General features: G+C 47.9%; 1 protein-coding gene across 4 annotated transcripts in view; it reads left to right on the top strand.

Annotated features, from left to right (window-relative positions):
- The first annotated feature begins 429 nt into the window (after nt 1-429).
- GBF1 (golgi brefeldin A resistant guanine nucleotide exchange factor 1) overlaps nt 430-20,635 on the top strand; it is a 114,776-nt gene continuing 94,570 nt past the window's right edge. For all 4 annotated transcript variants that reach the window (XM_038757668.1, XM_038757667.1, XM_038757666.1 and 1 more), the window contains exons 1-3: nt 430-584; nt 17,788-17,893; nt 19,962-20,028. In XM_038757668.1, the coding sequence (XP_038613596.1) occupies nt 17,798-17,893; nt 19,962-20,028 (163 nt within the window). In that variant the 5' untranslated portion in view covers nt 430-584; nt 17,788-17,797. The remainder of the gene's footprint in view (nt 585-17,787; nt 17,894-19,961; nt 20,029-20,635) is intronic.

Below are 20,635 nucleotides of genomic sequence, written 5' to 3'. Positions count from 1 at the left end.
TGACGATTGATTGGAAAGTCAGGCTTCTCCCTTAAGCCGTGCCCGCCTCCCTCCCCACAATCCCCGCCGTCACCTCAGCTGAGGCGCGCGACGCAACCGAACTCGACCTGGCCTCCCCCACCCCTCCCGGCCCCTCTCTTCCCATTGGCCGCGGCGGCCGTCACTCGGGCATCCCTCGCCCCCCCATTGGGCGGCCTCGCCGACCTTTCCGCTCCTTTCCCCGCCCACTTCCTCCGGCCGCCGGCCCCGCCTCCCGAGCGCGGCTCCCCGCCCGCTGATTGGCCCGGCCGGGTGCCGCTCATCGGCGGGGCGCGCCGGGATTGGCGGGGCGGGGCGCAGGTGCCGGGCAGCAGGGTAGGCTGCGGCCGGTTACCACGTCAGGGCGCTGACAGGGAAGGAGCCGGTCTGTGGCCGCCGTTGCCGCCGCCGCCGCCGCCATCGCCGTCCCCGTCCCCTCGCGGTCCCCACCGGCGCCGTCGGGGCCCGGGAGCCGCTCGGTGCCGCCGCCGCCGCCGCCTCCGCCGTCCATGAACAACGACCGCCGTCCCTGGGAGCAGGCCCCGCCATTTTGGATCCGGTGACAGGTCGGTGAGAGCCGCTTGCAGAGAATCATTGTGGCTCAGTGGGAAGAGGTCGTGGGTTCGAATCCCGGCTCCACCAATTATCAGCTGGGTGACTTGGCCAATTTGTACCTCCCAAGCGCTCAGTACAGTGCCCTGCACACAGTGAGCGCTCAATAAATACAAGTGAATGAAGTCACTTTCCTGGGCCTCAGTTCCCTCAGTGAGAAGCAGCGTGGCTCAGTGGGAAGAGGTCGTGGGTTCGAATCCCGGCTCCTCCAATTATCAGCTGGGTGACTTGGCCAACTTGTACTTCCCAAGCGCTCAGTACAGTGCCCTGCACACAGCGCTCAATAAATGAGTGAATGTAGTCACTTCCCTGGGCCTCAGTTCCCTCATTGAGAAGCATTGTGGCTCAGTGGAAAGAGGTCGTGGGTTCGAATCCCGGCTCCGCCACTTGTCAGCTGGGTGACTTTGCCAACTTGTACTTCCCAAGCGCTCAGTACAGTGCTCTGCACACAGTAAGCGCACAATAAATATGATTGAATGAAGTCACTTCACTTCTCAAGCGCTCAGTACAGTGCTGTGCACACAGTCAGCGCTCAGTAAATACGATTGAGTGAATTCACTTCACTTTCCTGGGCCTCAGTTCCCTCATTGAGAAGCATTGTGGCTCAGTGGAAAGAGGTCGTGGGTTCGAATCCCGCTCCACTGATCATCAGCTGGGTGACTTGGCCAACTTGTACTTCCCCAAGCACCCAGTACAGTGCCCTGCACACAGTCAGCGCTCAGTAAATACGAGTGAATGAAGTCACTTCCCTGGGCCTCAGTTCCCTCATTGAAAAGCAGCGTGGCTCAGTGGAAAGAGGTCGTGGGTTCGAATCCCGGCTCCGCCAATTATCAGCTGGGTGACTTGGCCAATTTGTACCTCCCGAGCACTCAATACAGTGCTCTGCACACAGTCAGCGCTCAATAAATATGATTGAAGTCACTTCTCTTCCCAAGCGCTCAGTACAGTGCCCTGCACACAGTCAGCGCTCCATAAATACGAGTGAATGAAGTTACTCCCCTGGGCCTCAGTTCCCTCATTGAGAAGCAGCGTGGCTCAGTGGAAAGAGGTCGTGGGTTCGAATCCCGGCTCCGCCAATTATCAGCTGGGTGACTTTGCAAACTTGTATCTCCCAAGCGCTCAGTACAGTGTCCTGCACAGTCAGCGCTCAATAAATACGAGTGAATGAAGTCACTTCCCTGGGCCTCAGTTCCCTCAATGAGTAGCATTGTGGCTCAGTGGAAAGAGGTCATGGGTTCGAATCCCAACTCAGCTAATTATCAGCTGGGTGACTTTGCCAACTTGTACTTCCCCAAGCGCTCAGTACAGTGCCCTGCACACAGTCAGCGCTCAGTAAATACGATTGAATGAAGTCAACTCAATTCCCTGGGCCTTAGTTCCCTCATTGAGAAGCGGCGTGGCTCAGTGGGAAGAGGTCGTGGGTTCGAATCCCGACTCCACTGATTATCACCTGGGTGACTTGGCCAACTTGTACCTCCCAAGCGCCCAGTACAGTGCTCTGCACACAGTCAGCACTCGATAAATACGAGTGAATGAAGTCACTTCCCTGGGCCTCAGTTCCCTCATTGAGAAGCAGCGTGGCTCAGTGGAAAGAGGTTGTGGGTTCGAATCCCGCCTCCGCTGATTATCACCTGGGTGACTTGGCCAACTTGTACTCCCCCAAGCGCTCAGTACAGTGCCCTGCACACAGTCAGCGCTCAATACAGCGCTCAGCGCAGTCAGCCAGGCCCACTCGGGTCTCAGTTGGTGGCTCATTGGAAAGAGCCCGGGCTTTGGAGTCAGAGGTTATGGGTTCAAATCCCGGCCCCTCCAATTGTCAGCTGTGTGACTTTGGGCAAGTCACTTCACTTCTCTGGGCCTCAGTTACCTTCATCTGGAAAATGGGGGTTAAGACTGTGAACCCCAAGTGGGACAACCTGATCACCTTGTCCTCCCCAGCGCTTAGAACAGTGCTTTGTACATAGTAAGCGCTTAACAAATGCCATTATTATTATTATTATTATTATTAATAAAAACGATTGAATGAAGTCACCTCAATTCCCTGGGCCTTAGTTCCCTCATTGAGAAGCAGCGTGGCTCAGTGGAAAGAGGTCATGGGTTCGAATCCCGGCTCCGCCAATTATCAGCTGGGTGACTTGGCCAATTTGTACCTCCCAAGCGCTCAGTACAGTGCTCTGCACACAGTCAGCGCTCAGTAAATACGAGTGAATGAAGTCACCTCAATTCCCTGGGCTTCAGTTCCCTCATTGAGAAGCGGCGTGGCTTAGTGGAAAGAGGTCGTGGGTTCGAATTCCGGCTCCGCCAATTATCAGCTGGGTGACTTTGCAAACTTGTACCTCCCAAGCGCTCAGTACAGTGCCCTGCACAGTCAGCGCTCAATAAATACGAGTGAATGAAGTCACTTCCCTGGGCCTCAGTTCCCTCATTGAGTAGCATTGTGGCTCAGTGGAAAGAGGTCATGGGTTCGAATCCCGACTCAGCTAATTATCAGCTGGGTGACTTTGCCAACTTGTACTTCCCCAAGCGCTCAGTACAGTGCCCTGCACACAGTCAGCGCTCAGTAAATACGATTGAATGAAGTCACCTCAATTCCCTGGGCCTCAGTTCCCTCATTGAGAAGCATTGTGGCTCAGTGGAAAGAAGTCGTGGGTTCGAATCCTGCTCCACTGATTATCATCAGGGTGACTTGGCCAACTTGTACTTCCCCAAGCGCCCAGTACAGTGCCCTGCACACAGTCAGCGCTCAGTACAGCGCTCAGCGCAGTCTCAGTTGGTGGCTCATTGGAAAGAGCCCGGGCTCTGGAGTCAGAGGTCATGGGTTCAAATCCTGGCCCCTCCAATTGTCAGCTGTGTGACCTTGGGCGAGTCACTTCACTTCTCTGGGCCTCAGTTACCTTCATCTGTAAAATGGGGATTAAGACTGTGAACCCCAAGTGGGACAACCTGATCACCGTGGATCCTCCCCAGCGCTTAGAACAGTGCTTTGTACATAGTAAGCGCTTAACAAATGCCATCATTATTATTATTATTATTATTATTAAATACGATTGAATGAAGTCACCTCAATTCCCTGGGCCTTAGTTCCCTCATTGAGAAGCAGCGTGGCTCAGTGGAAAGAGGTCGTGGGTTCGAATCCCGGCTCCTCCAATTATCAGCTGGGTGACTTGGCCAATTTGTACCTCCCGAGCGCTCAGTACAGTGCTCAGCACACAGTCAGCGCTCAGTAAATACAAGTGAATGAAGTCACTTTCCTGGGCCTCAGTTCCTTCATTGAGAAGCATTGTGGCTCAGTGGAAAGAGGTCGTGGGTTCGAATCCCGGCTCCGCCACTTGTCAGCTGGGTGACTTTTCCAACTTGTACTTCCCAAGCGCTCAGTACAGTGCACAGTAAGCGCTCAATAAATACGATTGAATGAAGTCACTTCATTTCCCAAGCGCTCAGTACAGTGCTCTGCACACAGTCAGCGCTCAGTAAATACAAGTGAATGAAGTCACTTTCCTGGGCCTCAGTTCCCTCATTGAGAAGCATTGTGGCTCAGTGGGAAGAGGTCGTGGGTTCGAATCCCGCCTCCACTGATTATCACCTGGGTGACTTGGCCAACTTGTACTTCCCCAAGTGCTCAGTACAGTGCCCTGCACACAGTCAGCACTCAATAAATACGAGTGAATGAAGTCACTTCCCTGGGCCTCAGTTCCCTCAGTGAGAAGCAGCGTGGCTCAGTGGAAAGAGGTCGTGGGTTCGAATCCTGGCTCCTCCAATTATCAGCTGGGTGACTTGGCCAACTTGTACTTCCCCAAGCGCTCAGTACAGTGCTCTGCACACAGTCAGCGCTCAGTAGATACGATTGAGTGAATTCTCTTGACTTCCCTGGGCCTCAGTTCCCTCATTGAGAAGCAGCGTGGCTCAGTGGAAAGAGCCCGGGCTTTGGAGTCCGAGGTCCTGGGTTCAAACCCCGCCTCCGCCACTTGTCAGCTGGGTGACTTTGCCAACTTTTGTACCCCAAGCGCTCACTACAGTGCTCTGCACACAGTAAGCGCTCAATAAATACGATTGAATGAAGTCAGTTCACTTCTCTGGGTCTCAGTGACCTCATAATAATAATAACGATGGCATCTGTTAAGCGCTTACTATGTGCAAAGCACTGTTCTAAGCGCTGAGGAGGTTACAAAGTGATCAGGTTGTCCCACGGGGGGCTTACAGTTTTAATCCCCTTTTTACAAATGGGGTAACTGAGGCCCAGAAAAGTGAAGTGACTTGCCCAAAGTCACATATTCATTATTTATCAATAAAAATGGCACCGATTAAGCGCTTACGGTGGGCACAATCCTGTTGTAAGCGCTGGGGGGATACAAGGCGATCAGGTTGTCCCACGTGGGGCTCCCAGTCTTCATCCCCTTTAGAGAAGCAGCGTGGCTCAGTGGAAAGAGCCCGGGCTTTGGAGTCAGAGGTCATGGGTTCGAATCCCGACTCATCCACATGTCTGCTGTGTGACCTTGGGCAAGTCACTTCACTTCTCTGAGCCTCAGTTACCTCGTCTGCAAAATGGGGATTAAGATTGTGAGCCCCACGTGGGGCAACTTGATCACCTTGTATCCCCCCGCCAAGCGCTTAGAACAGTGCCCAATACATAGTAAGGGCTTAACAAATGCCATCATTATTATTATTATTATGAGGTAACTGAGGCCCAGAGAAGTGAAATGACTTGCCCAAAGTCACACAGCTGACAATTGGCGGAGCCGGGATTTCACTCATTCATTCATTCAATTGTATTTATTGAGCACTTACTGTGTGCAGAGCACTGTACTAAGCGCTTGAGAAGTACAAGTCGGCAACATATGGAGACGGCCCCTAACCAACGACGGGCTCACAGTCTAGAAGGGGGAGACAGACAACAAAAAAAACCATGTAGACAGGTGAAACATGTAGACAGGTGAAACAGTGATGCGCTTAGTACAGTGCTCTTCACACAGTAAGCGCTCAATAAATACGATTGATGATGAGTGGGGAAACTTGCACTGACTGGCTTAGGGCTCTTCCTCCCCCTCCACCCCCCCAAAAGAAAAAAGTCTCTTCAGATGCTCTCTCAATAACCTTGGGGGAGGGGACAGGGGATTTGAACCCATGACCTCCGACTCCAAAGCCCGGGCTCTCTCCATTGAGCTACGCTGCTTCTTGTGGTAGATACAAGGTCTTCAGTTTGTCCCACGTGAGGCTCCCAGTCTTCATCCCCATTTTCCAGATGAGGGAACTGAGGCACAGAGAAGTTTAAGTGACTTGATTTATCGTGCGCTGACAGTGTGCAGAGCACTGGACTAAGCGCTTGGGAAGCAGCGCGGCTCAGTGGCAAGAGCCCGGGCTTGGGAGTCAGAGGTCATGGGTTCTAATCCCGACTCCTCCACTTCTCTGCTGGGTGACTTTGGGCAAGTCACTTCTCTGTGCCTCAGTTTCCTCATCTGTCAAATGGGGATGAAGACTGGGAGCCCCACGTGGGACGACCTGATCACCTTGTATCCCCCCTCACGCTTAGAACAGTGCTTCGCACATAGTAAGTGCTCAACAATTGCCGTTATTATTATTACAAATCGGCAACAGAGAGATGGTCCCTACCCCACAACGGGCTCCCAGTCTAGGGAAGCAGTGAGGCTCAGTGGCAAGAGCCCGGGCTTGGGAGTCAGAGGTCATGGGTTCTAATCCCGACCCCACCACTTGTCAGCTGGGTGACTTTGGGCAAGTCACTTCACTTCTCTGGGCCTCAGTTCCCTCGTCTGTAAAATGGGGATGAAGATTGTGAGTCCCATGTGGGAAAACCTGCTTCATTCATTCGTATTTATTGAGCGCTTACTGTGTGCAGAGCACAGCAACATATAGAGACGGTCTACCCAACAACGGCCTAACAGTCTAGAGGGGCGAGACAGACAACAAAACAAAACACGTAGATTGGTGTCAAAAAATTTCCCCCCCACGCTTAGAACAGTGCTGTGCACATAGTAAGCGCTTAGCAAATGCCATCGGTATTATTATCGATTACAAATCGGCAGCAGGTAGAGACGGTCCCTACCCGACAACGGGCTCACAGTCTAGAAGACATTTGAAGGCCCTTTGCCAGCTGACCATTTGTTTTTGGGGGGAAGCTTCTCGTCTTCTGAAACTCCTTTTTTTCTTCAAATTTGAGGAAAAATGCACTCAGCTTTTTAAATGGGCCCAGAAAAAAAAACCCAAAACAAGTGCAAAGAGAGTGGGAGCAGCAGACCCTTCCCACACCCCTTTCTACCCCCTGTATTTCCCCTACTCCCTTTAGTTTCTGGATACATTGAGCTCCATCCCCATACGCGTTCTCCCTCCTCACGAGGTCCTCTCCCAAAGCAGAACCGGTCAGTCAATCCATCAGTCGTATTTATTGAGCGCTTACTATGTGCGGAGCACTGTACTATGCGTTTGGGAGAGTATGCTACAACCAGAACCACAGAGGAGCAGGTTTCCTCTTGGCCTGGTACAGCCCCACCCCTACCCCGGAGTGTCGAAGAGTTGGTAGAATATGCCTACCAACTCTTGTATTTTTATACACAATTATATTGGTACCTTGTATCTACCGAGGCACTTAGAACAGTTCATTTATTCAGTTTTATTTATTGAGCTCTTGGAAAGTACAGTTCAGCAACAGATAGAGAAGGGTCCCTACCCAACAATGGGCTCACAGTCTAGAAGGGGGAGACAGTGTTCGGCATATAGTAAGCGCTTAACAAATACCATAATTATTATTATATTGCACTCTCCCAAGCTCTTGGTACACTAGTCTACACATAGCGCTCAATAAATACCATCGATTGATTGAGCGCCAAGTAAATCTGTGTCAGATTTTCGATCGTCTTAACTAGGGGCATGTCAGAGTCCTGGGAGCCGGGTCTTTGTTCAGAGTCCAGTGTCCAGTTGTCCTGCTCATCCCACTACAGTTGTGGAGCTGGGGAAGGGATAGGGGTTGGACCGAGCTGAGCTGGTGTGTCTCCGTGATTATTCCGAATATACACGATTATTAGGTTCCCTCCCCTTCCCCACCACAATTCTCTGGTGAGTGTTTCTCTCAGCAGGGGTGAAAGTTGCTCCTTTTAATGTACCATCCATATCTGCCTCTTCCTTCTTCTCAGTCACCTTTGGCTCATCCCCCTAGCTTGTCTCTTTCCAGAGGAGGGAAACTGAGAGCTGGTGGAGTTTGGGTGTAGCAATCTGTCATTCCCATTGATTTACAAAGGCGAGATCTGAGAGGGTTTGATTGGGTTAAACAGTGGTGGGAAGGGGAGGGCAGCGGGAAGAAAATCGGATTGAATAAACGGAAGGCCACTCTTCAGAAAAGCATGCGTTCAGAAGGTTTGGTCCTTCAGAAGAAAATGTTTATGGAATTGGTGTCACAGCTCAGGGCAAAAACTGGCCAAACAGGATTGGAGCATCAGGCAGAATAGTGTGTGGTGGAGAGGGTTAGGAAATAGAGACTTTTTTCAGGGAATATAAAGGCATCTCTGGAAGTTCCGTGTAACCCATCTACATCATTTCTTCTTAGAAGTAACGGATGGAGAACAGAAGTTAAAAGCCGTGGGCCAGGCCTGGGATTTCAAGGATGGAAATTTCCTAGTCTGAGACTGTGGTATCTATAAAACACCACAGTGAATTGAACAGTTATGAAGGAATATTTTCTATGGAAATTTTAAGGGTTAAATCACGTCTCATTCTGCCCATGGCTCAGCAGAAACAACATCCGGTGATTTTAAAAAGAAATGGGTGCATGGCAGCAAGAAATCGATTAGTGAAGATACAGTATTCCGAGTTCCAGAAATTCTTAGGAATTAAAGTGCATTGATAGATGAAATCGACCAGCTAGTTCAGCGTCTTGAATGAACTAGCCTTCGTTGTTTGGCTATGCTATTTCCTAGTTAGGCTGACATATGTTTTAAGATTTAGAGGAGCCGGTGACTTTTTGCTGGGCTGGTGGAGTGGCTGGGGAAGTATTTGGTGTTTTCCCCTTCTCTTTTGCAGAAAAATCTAGATGGGAATAACGCTTTTCTTTCCTGCAGAAGGTTGATCAGTCTTTACTCCGGGCTTGAGCTCCCTTTGAAACATGAGTGGCAAATGCACAGAATATTTGAGCTGAAACTAACTGGCCTGATGGATACCCAGATCTGAGTCATTACACTTTGTGGTTGGGCCCTGGCTTGATTTACAAATCTTCAGATCCTCTGAGCGCTTCTCTTCATTTTGGTTTTTCTTTCAAGAGGAATTTGCCCTATTGGCAGAACACCCTCACAGATGATTGTCCTATCACCCTCCATTTCTCTTATAGCTTCAGGGATAGATGCCAGTTTTCATCCTGGCATAGTGAGACTGGCACAGAATGGTGTCACCCTGTTGTCCGGCCCTCCTCTTACTCTCCTGTCACCCCAGAGGAGGTTGGGGGGCACCTCTGAAGGTATAGAGAATGGGGCTTCAGGAGATCCTTCGGAGTAAAAGGATTTTATAAAGGGAAAAATCAATTCTTCCCCTCTGTGTCAGGGTGCTCAAGGCCTTTTTTTAATTAGGTGAAAAATGAGAGGTATAGAGGTATAATTTTTAGCAATTTGAAATTACCTTCTCATTGGATTTTTTTAATGAGTAAGATATTACAGAGGGGAAAGGAGCCCTGTAATTAATTCTAGTTTCCTTACTTCAGTATTGCAGGACCATTCCTCTCCCTATTATCATACTCTCTGGCGTCTTTTTGGAGGTAAGGGAGAGTGGTTTTGCTGTGGGGTGAATTTTGCTTCAGCTCTTCAGAGGCAGCATGACCCGGATTGGGGACGTGGTCTAAGGACTTGGTGCCCCAGGGCCTGGCTTGCTTAGCTTGCTGCTTCACCCTAGTCTGGCTCTCTTTGTGGAAACTTGGATGAGGGAGTGGAGAGAGGTACGGTGCTGGCAGAAATTACTAGTTGAGGAATGACTTGAAGCTCCTTGTAGGCAGGGGTCAGGTCTACCAACTCTCCTGTATTGTACTCTGCCAAGGAAACACTTAACAAATACTCCAATATTATTATTACGGAGTATTATATATGCACTAATGATGATGGTGTGGTGTCTGTTAAGTACTTCCTATGTGACAGGCACTTTACTTGCACTGGGGTAGATAGAGTTTACAAAGGTTGGACACTGTCCTTGTCTCACATGGGGCTCACAGTTTGTGTAGGAGGGATTAACAGGAATTTCACCCCCATTTTACAGATGAGACTGAGATACAGAGATCACACAGCAGGCAGGTGGAGGAGCCAGAATTAGAACTCGGGTCCTCTGACCCTCAAGCCAGTGCTCTTTTCACTAGATCATGGTCACCCTTTGTCAACCCAGTAGATGCATGTGGATGCCTGTGCATGCATGATTACTTGATGTCATTGCAGTTATGGGGCCCACGGTTCCACTTTCCTTTCTCCTGGTTTCTGGGGGCCTAGTGGGAGTGGTGGGGCTGCCCCACCCCAACCCTTACGAGGAGGCTTGTGGGCCAGGCCTAGGCCTAGTCAGTCAATTGTATTTATTGAGCACTTACTGTGTGCAGAAAACTGTACCAAGCACTTGGGAGAGTACAATGCAACAATAATCAAACACATTCCCTGCCCACAACGAGTTTACAATTTGGGGTGGGGTGGGGGCTAGGGCCATTCGGAATCTAGGTCACTCCTCTGCAGTTCTTCAGCCTGATTGTCCTTTTCCCCCCTCTTTGAGGAGGGTAAGGCACGTGTTTCCTACCGACACTGAGCAGTAATGAGCCTAATCCCAGGGCTGATTGTTTATTACAGGGATTTTTATTTCCAAATATGTCATCAAGGATTTATTGAGTGACTTTTAGGTGCAGAGCACTGATCAAGAAATTGTAAGGTTAAGAATATAAATTAAACATGCTCCTCATCCTTGGAGGTGCTCAGGGCATTTAGGTTAGGCTGGCTGTGGGGCTCCTTGTGGGAGTGACAGGTGGCAGGCTCATCCTAAAGCCCGTGGGCCCTTCCCGTTGGATGTTTCTTGCCCCTACAGAGAACGAAACTCTCCCGGGCCCCTCTCGTTGTCCTTCCGATAAGCTGGGGTGACAGCCTTGACTGGAAGGAGGGAATTGTGCAAGGCTGTACCTACTTCGCCTTGCTGGAGTTTCTCTGCTCAGGGCCTGCCAGCCAGGGTGGAGCAGGATAATTCAGTTGGCAGCACGTTATAGTGGGAAGAATGCTGGGCTGGAAATCAGAAGCCCTGGCTTCTGATGCCCTCTCTGTCACATATCTATTTGTTACCTTGGACCACTCGTCTTGAGTTTCCTCAGTTTCCCCCATCTATATCTGGGGAGCAGTAATGCCTGTCCCTGTCATTGAGAGGTGTTGTGGGGATGAATGAGGTAATTGATGCGATAAGGCTCTAGAATGGGCTCTTCTCCCTCATTCATCCTATCAGGCAGGATGATGCAAGCGGTGGGTGAAGGGAGCTCCCTGCTGCCGTGCATGTCTGACATCTTTGCAGGCTGTGAGTGTCCCTGGTTGTGGTCTTATGGGCTTGTCATCACTGCCTGCCTGCAGCTTAGTTACTGTTTCCAGAGGATGGATAGATGCTGATTAGAGCTCCCAGGCTGGAAAGCTGAAAGGCAAACTCTCCTAAGCTACCCACTCTGCCAGCCATTGGCTTGATACCATTCCCGGCTGATGGCCCATTTATACCAAAAAAAGATGTGAGAAGTGACTTTAAATCCCGGGAGTTAGTTGGCACTTGTCTCCTTTGATCATTTTTGGCGTCTTTCTTTCTCATTACCATCTTCTCCTCCTTTCCTCCACATCTGCCTGCTTTCTCATCATGGAGCAGGGCATTAGTGTGGACATTTTTGCTTCTGGAGCATCTTTCAGGTAGCTAGTATTGATAGGCTCCACATACTAGTCATAAAAATGGTAGAATTAAAGTCCAATGATCCACCCAGCGCGTGCACTCTCTCTCTGTCTCTCTGTCTCTCTGTCTCTCTCTCTCTCTCTCTCTGTCTCTCTGTCTCTCTCTCTCTCCAACAATGTCAATCAAAGGATCTTTTGGAAGAAAAGTACGATAACTGCCCTCCTTGGTCTCTATCCTTGAAGTGAGAAGGATAGAGCATCTTCTAAATTCCTTAACTTTTCTTTCTAATAATTAGCCATCATGGACCAGTCGTTTCTAGTAGTCAGTTAGTTGTAGTTATTGCGTATTTACTGTGTGCAGAACACTCTCCTAAGTGCTTGGGAGAGAACAGTATAACAAATAATCATAGTAATAAGTCATCATGGACCTGTTGTGCCATGAGTCCTAAGAAACACTTCTGAACTATTTGCTATTTTATTTTTGCAAACTTTCTTGGGGGTCATGAATTCTAAATGCTTTTTACTGCCTGGGTGGAGAACTGTCTCATAGTGTTTTGCCGTGAACCTGCCACTCTGGTTCTAACATAGTGTTTATTCAATGCATACTGTGTGCCGACCACTGGGATAGTTACAAGATAATCAAATCTGACCCTGTCCTGTTCACCCTCTTCCTGATTTTGTAACCTTAAATCTATCCCCTCTCTGCCTTCATCCTTCTGAGTTGGAGTCCTGAATCTTTTCGGTTTATTCTGAAGCCGCTCTGGCCGCTTATTCATTCAGTTGTCTTTCTATGTTCTTTTTCTAGCTCTCTTATGTCTTCCCAGCCTAAGATATGGCGAGCAGAGCTGCACAAATTATTCCAAGTATGGTCATCCCATGGTTTTATGTAGAGGTAAAACTATGCTGTCAGTTACCTTTCTGTTCATGGCCAGCTTTTTACTGGTGTTTTTAGCTGCTGCTGTGTGTTTGATTTGAGGGAATTGTAGCCAAGGGAAAAATCAACAGTGACTCCAAGAACCCTGTCTTTAGTCATAATTCCTGACTTGGAACTCAAAAGCCAGGCAGTGTGGTTGGGATTATTTTCCCATAGCTGTATTACCGTTCACTTGTTCACACTGAAGCCTCATCTGCTCCTTTTCTGTTCACCCACTCAGTTCTGCGATAGCTTCTTGCAATCTATCCCCATCAGTATGGCATTTCACCATCTGGAAGAGGTTAGTGTCGTCTGTTAAATTTGAAAGACTTCACCGTGCACTCTCGTCTCACTTAGAATGTAGAAGAAAACCAGTTTTAGTGTCAATCCCGAGGGACCCACACTGCCATTTATGTTTGTCCATCCAGAAAACTGGATGAACTTTTTAGTAGCAGTAGTGATCATTATTGAGCACCATCTGGGTGCAGTGCACTTTGGAAGTACAGGACAGAGAAGTGACAAGTCACAAGAGACGGACATAAGCAATAGTTGCAAATAGAGTAATTAATTAGTGGCATTTATTGAGTACTTACTACGTACAGAGCACTGGGGAAATATAATGAAGTTGGTAGACACACGATTCCTGACCTCAAGGAGCTTACATTTAAACTAAGTAACAAGGTACAGTTGAATAACATGCAGGCAGAAGTGCTCCTGATGGCTATAAATAAATGCTGGAGATGACTGGAGGGTTTGTTTGACTTGGTGTTCTGGGAAAGCTTTTCGAAAAGATTTTTTTTTTAAAATTTAAATAGGCTAGGACCTTTGTCTTTTATCCACATGCTTGTTGTCTCCTGCAGAGAAATTTAGTAGGTGTTCTCAGAAATCTTGTTGTCTTTATCTCAGCAGGTTGGGTGTGTCTAAACGTTCATTTAGATTTTAACAAATCACTAGGTTTAGAAGTGAGCCTCACTAAACTGTGATTCCCAAGGCCACTTTCGGAGCATTTCCAGAAGTGGCGTGGCCTCCCAGTGAGAGCACAGGAGTGGGAGTCAGGTGGCCTGGGTTCTAATCCTGGTTCCACCCCCTGTGTGCTCTGTGACCTTGGGCTAGTCACTTAATTTATCTGTGCCTCAGTTTGTTCATCTGTGAAGTGGGGATTCCATACCCATCCTTCTTTCTTCTTAGGTATTTAGCCCCAGGTGGGACAGAGACTGTGCCCGTGAGCCCGTTGTTGGGTAGGGACCGTCTCTATATGGCTGTCGATTTGTACTCTCCAAGTGCTTAGTACAGTGCCCTGCACACAGTAAGTGCTCAATAAATGTGATTGAATGAATGAATGAATGACCTGATTATCTTGTAGCTACCCTAGTTCTTAGAACAGTACTTGGCACATAATAAGCGCTTAACAAATGCCACAGTTTTTATTCTTAGAGCTGGGGTTTTCATTGGCACTTGGTCAGTCCTCCTCTACAGTGGCTTTGTCTAACGACAGATACCCATCTTGCTAGAAGTTCTGCAGTGTAACTTCTGAATTACAGCTCCATAAAGACCATTGCTTTGCCTCCATTGGTTCTTTTAGAGCTGAGCAGGCAGCTGTAACCAGTGTTCTTTGCTTCTTAGAGCTGGTGGGGACTAGAAGTGGAGCCAGGATTGGCTCAATTTATTTTTTTTTTTTTTGCTTCTCTAGACTGAAGCTCCTTAGGAGCAGGGAGTCTACCAATTCTGTTATATTGTACTCACCCAAGTGTATAGTACTGTACTCTGCACACAGTAAGTGCTCAATAAATACCACTGGTTGTTCTTTGATTATTTTATTTTTTTAAATGTGTTCAAGTATTTCCTAGGTTCCAGGCACTGTAGTAAGCGCTGGGGTAGATACAAAATAATCAGGTTGGACACAGTCCATGTTCCACATGGGGCTCACAATCTTAATCTCCATTTTACAGGTGAGGTAACTCAGGCACGGAGAAGTTAAGTGATTTGCCCAAGGTCACATGGCAGGTAAGTGACGGAGCCGGGATTGGAACTCAGGTCCTTCTGACTTAAGGCCCGTGCTCTATCCACAAGGTCACACTTCTTCCTCCAGTTTCGGGAAGAAAGTAGAAAGTAGATTTTCCCCTAGCCCCTGTTTGTCAGTTACTCTGTACTAAGAGCTCTGTACTAAGTATTTGGGAGACTACAGTAGAGACACAATCCTTACTCTCAAGGAATGTACAATCTAGCCAGGGAGCAAGACACCAATAAATAAACAGACAACTAGAGGGAATAATTCATTCATTCATTCAATCGTATTTACTGAGCGCTTACTGTGTGCAGAGCACTGTACTAAGCGCTTGGGAAGTCCAAGTTGGCAACATATAGAGATGGTCCCTACCCAACAGTGGGTTCACAGTCTAGAAGGGGGAGACAGAGAACAAAACCAAACATATTAACAAAATAAAATAGAATAAATATGTACAAATAAAATAGAGTAATAAATACGTACAAACATATATACATAATTGAGTATATTAGTGTGTATATAAGCAGGAGAAGCAGCCTGGCTCAGTGGAAAGAGCACGGGCTTTGGAGTCAGAGGTCATGGGTTCAAATCCCGGCTCCGCCACCTGTCAGCTGTGTGACTTTGGGCAAGTCACTTAACTTCTCTGTGCCTCAGTGACCTCATCTGCAAAATGGGGACTAAAACTGTGAGCCCCCCGTGGGACAACCTGATCACCCTGTAACCTCCCCAGCGCTTAGAACAGTGCTTTGCACATAGTAAGCGCTTAACAAATACCATCATTGTTATTATTATTAAGCCGTTCACCAATCATTTACCAAATAGGTGAGGGCACAGTGGTGTCTGTTGCTGTTCCAATCACGAGAGTTATTCCGTACCGTGACCACAGAATGCACCACGTCTCCTTACCAGCCACCTTGCAGAGCGAGCCGTTGGGCATAGGGAGGACCTGGGGACAGTGTGGATGGCCCAGGGCAAACCCTAACCCGTACTGTAAAAGCAATTCAAGTGCACGGCCTGCTGCTGGGTAACACGTGGCCTGCCGGCGGGAGGACATACATTCCCTCTCCTAACCATTGGTGTCTGAGCAATGTTCCCCCACCCAGTTGGCAAGGGGCCAGAAAAGTGCACTGTTGTGATGTCAAGGACAAAATGGGCATGAGATTCCCCCTCAGAGGCACTCAGGGATACAGTCTTAGCTCCAGCAGGGTCACTTTTCAAAGCAGAGGTCATCTCCAAGAAGCAGCGTGGCTTACTGGATAGAGTATGGGCCCAGGAGGCGGAAGGACCTGGGTTCTAATCCCGGCTCTGGCACTTGTCTGCTGTGGGACCTGGGGCAAGTTACTTCTCTGTGCCGTAGTTACCTCATCTGGAAAATGGGGGTTGGAACTGTGTGCCGAGCGTGGGATATGGACTAGGTCCAACTTGATTAGCTTATATCTACCTCAGTGCTTAGTACAGTGCTGGGCACATACAAAACACTTATACCAGAAAAGAAACAAAAACAAAACCAAAAAATTCTGCCGTCTTCAACTAACTGTTCTTTTCCCCCTTTTCATTTGTCAGTTTTCTCTTAGCTTTCCGAGTGCTACAGTCATTCTCTGCTGAGGACAAAGTCGTCTTGCTGATCTAGTATGATAATTGGCCTGAGGCCTCTAAAGAATGCAAAAGTAACTGAGAGGTTAGAACAGTATGCCTGCTGGGTTTCCCTTGGCCTCAATATGAACTCTTGTCTGCTTTTTGTGCTGCCACCTATGATAAAAGGAAAAAGAATCCTTCAGAGTTTAATCAATCAATAGAAATTATTGATCCCGTGTTGCAGAGTACTGTACTAAGCCCTTGGGAAAGTACATACAATAGAGTTGGTAGATGCGATCCCTCCCCAAAAGGAGCTTACAGTCTTAAGTAGAGGAAATCCTAGGATTAGACATTCTGGAGTTACACTTGAAAGGGTAAAATGGTGTTTCACCCGCAGATCTGGGGCATTCACTGAAGCAACGTGAAAATCAGGTTTTCTTTCAGTCCACTGACCCAAATGCTGGTTGCTCTGTATTCAGGGATAAGAGGCAGGAGGCTGGGCAGGGTGTGCCTGGTGCAGGTGCTAGATGGAGTCGTCATGTTTATTGTTATTTAGTGCTCTCCCAAGCGATTACTACAGTGCCCTGCACACAGTAAGCACTCAATAAATACGATTGACTGACTTCTTGTGCAGTGGAATTTTTCCGATGTGGGGGAATTTTGTAAATCCGGAAGTGGCATGGTCTAAATGAAGACTTTTGGCAGTTGAGGGACTTGGGTTCTAGCCTTGCCACCATTACTGGTCTGCTGTGATCAATCAGTGGTGTATATTGAGTGCTTACCGTGTGCAGAGCACTCGTACTAAGCACTTGGGAGAGTACAATGCAGTAGAGTTGGTAGACATGTTCTTGGACACACCACCATTTTGTGCCTCAGTTTCTTTGTGTAAACTGGGGATAATAATCTGCTTTTTGTTCCCCCTCCGTCCGAGAGGGGAAATTGAGAAGTGAATGGAAGTTCTTCAGAAAATTCTAGGTATTAAGAATACATTCAGTCGGAAAGTTGGGGATCTCCTCTTTCCTTCCCTTTCTAAGGCTGTCTGTGATTCAGATCCCTGTAAACTGGGGAGGGAAGCAAAGCAGTTGGGATTATGGTGCTGGCAGAATTTGGAGAGCTTTTGGGAGAGAGGCCTTACTATTCTTCTCCTTCCTTCACCCTCTCATCAGTTCTTTATGAGAGGCAAAAGATGGGGACTGCATCTTTCTTAGGCCGCAAGTCACTTTGCACCCCTGTTGTCCGGCCCTCCTCTTACTCTCCTGCCTTTGCTCCATCTCATTTGGGCTTTACTTCTGTACCAATGAGTGGAGAAGGGCCTACTTGTTTTTGAGTCTCTTCTTACCCAAACCACACCCTGATTGCCTTTCCCGATGGGACGTGTTAAGTCCCAAGAACGGTGAAGGAATACCCAAGTGGTGGCAACCTCAGCCAATCCAATTTGGGAGACAGTTTCCCCAAGTTGGTTGCAAGGGGGCTTTATTAGGCCAATAAATAATCAGTAAATTAGGAGTCAGGGTGTAGCTCCCCAGAGATCCAATTTGTCCTCTTCGTTTTAGACAAAGGGCAAACTTTTCTCCAAATTCACCCCTCCCAACCCTTCCCCGCCACCAGCCATCATCCTCCACGGAGGCAGGCAACCTCCAATCCTGCCGGAGGATTTGTTCCAACTGCTTCAAGCCACTTCCCGTGTGTTTTCTGCCCCACTCGGGTGGAGCTTCTGTGACTTCCCCAACTGATTTCGGAGAGCCGTGCTGGGTGGCTGGGCATTAACTGAGCTTCTCTCTTGATTTTCTTGATAGGATCGCCAAGATGGTGGATAAGAGCATTTACATCATTCAAGGGGAAATCAACATTGTAGTGGGGGCCATAAAACGAAATGCCCGTTGGAGTACTCACACCCCGCTGGTAAGTGAAGAGATAGGGGCAGGGAAAGCTGAGCCAAGCTGGCCACTGGTCTGCCCTGGGGAATGTGCCAAAAAGTGAGCTGGCAAACCCTCTACAGTTGGATAAGGTCTCTAGTAACAGAGTGATGGGAACTTGGTCTGTGGCTACAAGAAATTCAGAGGTTTCAGGTCCCCAGAAATCAGTCTGGCATATGTTATCGGCTGGGTGATTATCTGGGGCCAGGTAATTCTCATCATCTGTATCTCTCCCTCCACTTAATGGATGCCATTTTTAATTTTTTTTAATGGTATCTATTAAGGTGATTATGGTGTTTATGTGCCAGGCACTGTACTAAGCGCTGGGTTAGGGATAAGCTAATCAGGTTGTCCCACATGGGGCCCATAGCATTAATCCTCATTTTACAGATGAGGGAAATGAGGCCCACAGAAGTGAAGTGACTTGCCTAAGGTCGCACAGCAGACAAGTGGCAGACAAGAATTTCAGGCCCAAATGAGCTTTTCTAGTCCTCAGTTATCTGAGCGATTTGTGAATGTGGCTTCCCATGTTTAAAGTTGTCTTTGCTGTAGGAAACTTTTGAGTTTTTTCTCTCAAAAGTGGCTCACCTAAAGGGCAATTACCCCTCTCTACTTCAGCTTCGGTGGGCAGAAGATTGCCACAGTCCATCTCCCCTCTGGTTTTTGCTGTACATGCAAGCGGTTTGGTGTACGTAGGATAACTTAAAATGCATTTCCTGACCCAGAATACGGTTCAGAATATAAATGCAGGTGAAGAATCCCCGACTCAAGGGACTTCTGCTTGTGGTCTTGGCTGAAGAATTTTCACTAGGAGAAACAATATGGCTTGGATTTTAATGTTTCTCCTTTTGCCCCAGCTACATCTCTGGCAAGTTTAGTAGGCAAACCAGAAGACCAGGTGAAGTCTGAAGTCTGATAATGGGCCCTGAAGCCTTTGGGAGGGAGAATCTTACTTCCAGAGTGTCATCAGATTTGCCTCTTAGGGGATGGTTTCAGTTGGTGGCAAAACCTGATTGAAGGTTTTCTCTCTCTCACTGAGTTTAGACCTCCCCTAAGAGGCTCCCTCAGGACCCGAGAGTGACAGAAATTGCCGTGAGCTCCAGTTCTGTATGCAGGGCCACTTTCAGCAAGGGTCTTCCTGCAGTTCCCTCATCCCACTGAGACAGGTGGTAGACTACAGGCCCTGGGCAAGTTGTCCTGGCTGTTTTACCTACCTCCTCACCCGGTCCCCCACCTAAAGATATTTTCTCAGAAGATAATCACGTTTTCCATTTAGAAGCCACCCAGGATTCTTTGCAAGAGAGCTCGCCACTGCACCCAAGAGAAGTTGAGAGTAGCGTATAGAATCCTTTTTCCTCATGGTATGGGATAAACTCTGGTGGACTTTGCGATCACACTTTATTTCTGACGTCTGTAGACTTTACATTTAGAGCGTGCAAATTCTACATTATGAGTCAGCTTCTTCCTGGACATAAAATTGAGTGGGCATTAACTCATCCAAGACTCTCCAGGTACTTTTGAGTGCCTTCAGCCCGGCACCCAGAAGAGTCGTTTAGGTTATTCAGAGGCCAGTATCCTGCAGTGGGCCTCACTTTCACCCAGAGAGTAGCTTACTTTCAGGCTAGATTTGGATCAGTTATTTTGCCATTGAGCTGTGTAATTACTGAATTACAGTAATTACTGAATTATTTAAAAATGTGGTGTGTGCTCTAAGGCTTACTGGCCTCTGAGGAAGATTGGGAAAAATCTTAAGAATAAATATACCTTAGGCTTCCTTAGCAGAATTGCCCTCCACCCTCCCCAGCTCCCCTCCAGTCTTGCTTATCCTGATATCTCACATAAACTGTCTGACCCTTTCTCTCCTTACATGGCTGTTTAGAGAGAGGAGGAAAAAAAATTGGCTTGGGCCAGAACTAACTTTTTTTCAGAGGGAATATAGATTTTGTGGCCATACCTGGAGGAGGGGACCAAAGTGCGACCTCCCTTGCTGAATTTTTTCACATTTCTTTTAGCCAAGGTAATAATTTTTTTTTAACTCCCTGTGTACTGTACAGGATGAAGAACGGGACCCTTTGCTGCACAGCTTCAGCCACCTAAAAGAAGTTTTAAATAATATCACAGGTAAATTTTCTCCTTGTAATCACACTCACACAAACACACAGACACACACCACGATCCCTACTCTAATGAATATATGTCTAGGCTGTGGGGTTGATGTCTTCCCTTGTGCCCCTGTAATACAGTGCCATGCTCCCGGAGGGCACACAGTCATTTCTCATTCATTCTTTCAATATGTTAGTTGGTGTATGCAAATCACGCTCCCTACTGCATTTCCAAGTTGCTTCTTAATTTATAGGTGAAGGCCATTCGTAGGCCACCTCATTCCACTCTTCCCTTTCCCCTCAGTAAAATCTGTAAGGGAGGGATGTTCTGATTGTTGGGGGCCACCTAATTAGTCTCATGTGAGTTATATCTTTGTTGTGCTTTCTGTAGCCTTTCTTTCCCGTGTAAGTAAACCAGGTACCAAGGAGTACCAAAGTAGAGTTTCTGCCATCTCTAGTCACCACCCACTCCATAATCCCTTTGTCCGTTGCCCTGCATGTTTTCGAAGATAATTTCCATCTCCATGGTCGAAAGAAGGTGAACACAGTAGAGTGATCTATGCTCCCATCTCCCTTTCAGAGAGGAAGTGTTTAGTTGCACATTTAGGTGCCTTAAAAAAGGGGAA

Source organism: Tachyglossus aculeatus, chromosome 16, assembly GCF_015852505.1.
Source record: "Tachyglossus aculeatus isolate mTacAcu1 chromosome 16, mTacAcu1.pri, whole genome shotgun sequence".
Taxonomy (NCBI): Eukaryota; Metazoa; Chordata; class Mammalia; order Monotremata; family Tachyglossidae; genus Tachyglossus; species Tachyglossus aculeatus.
The sequence above is the reverse complement of the archived record's forward strand: the minus strand, read 5'-3'. Positions and strand labels throughout refer to the sequence as shown.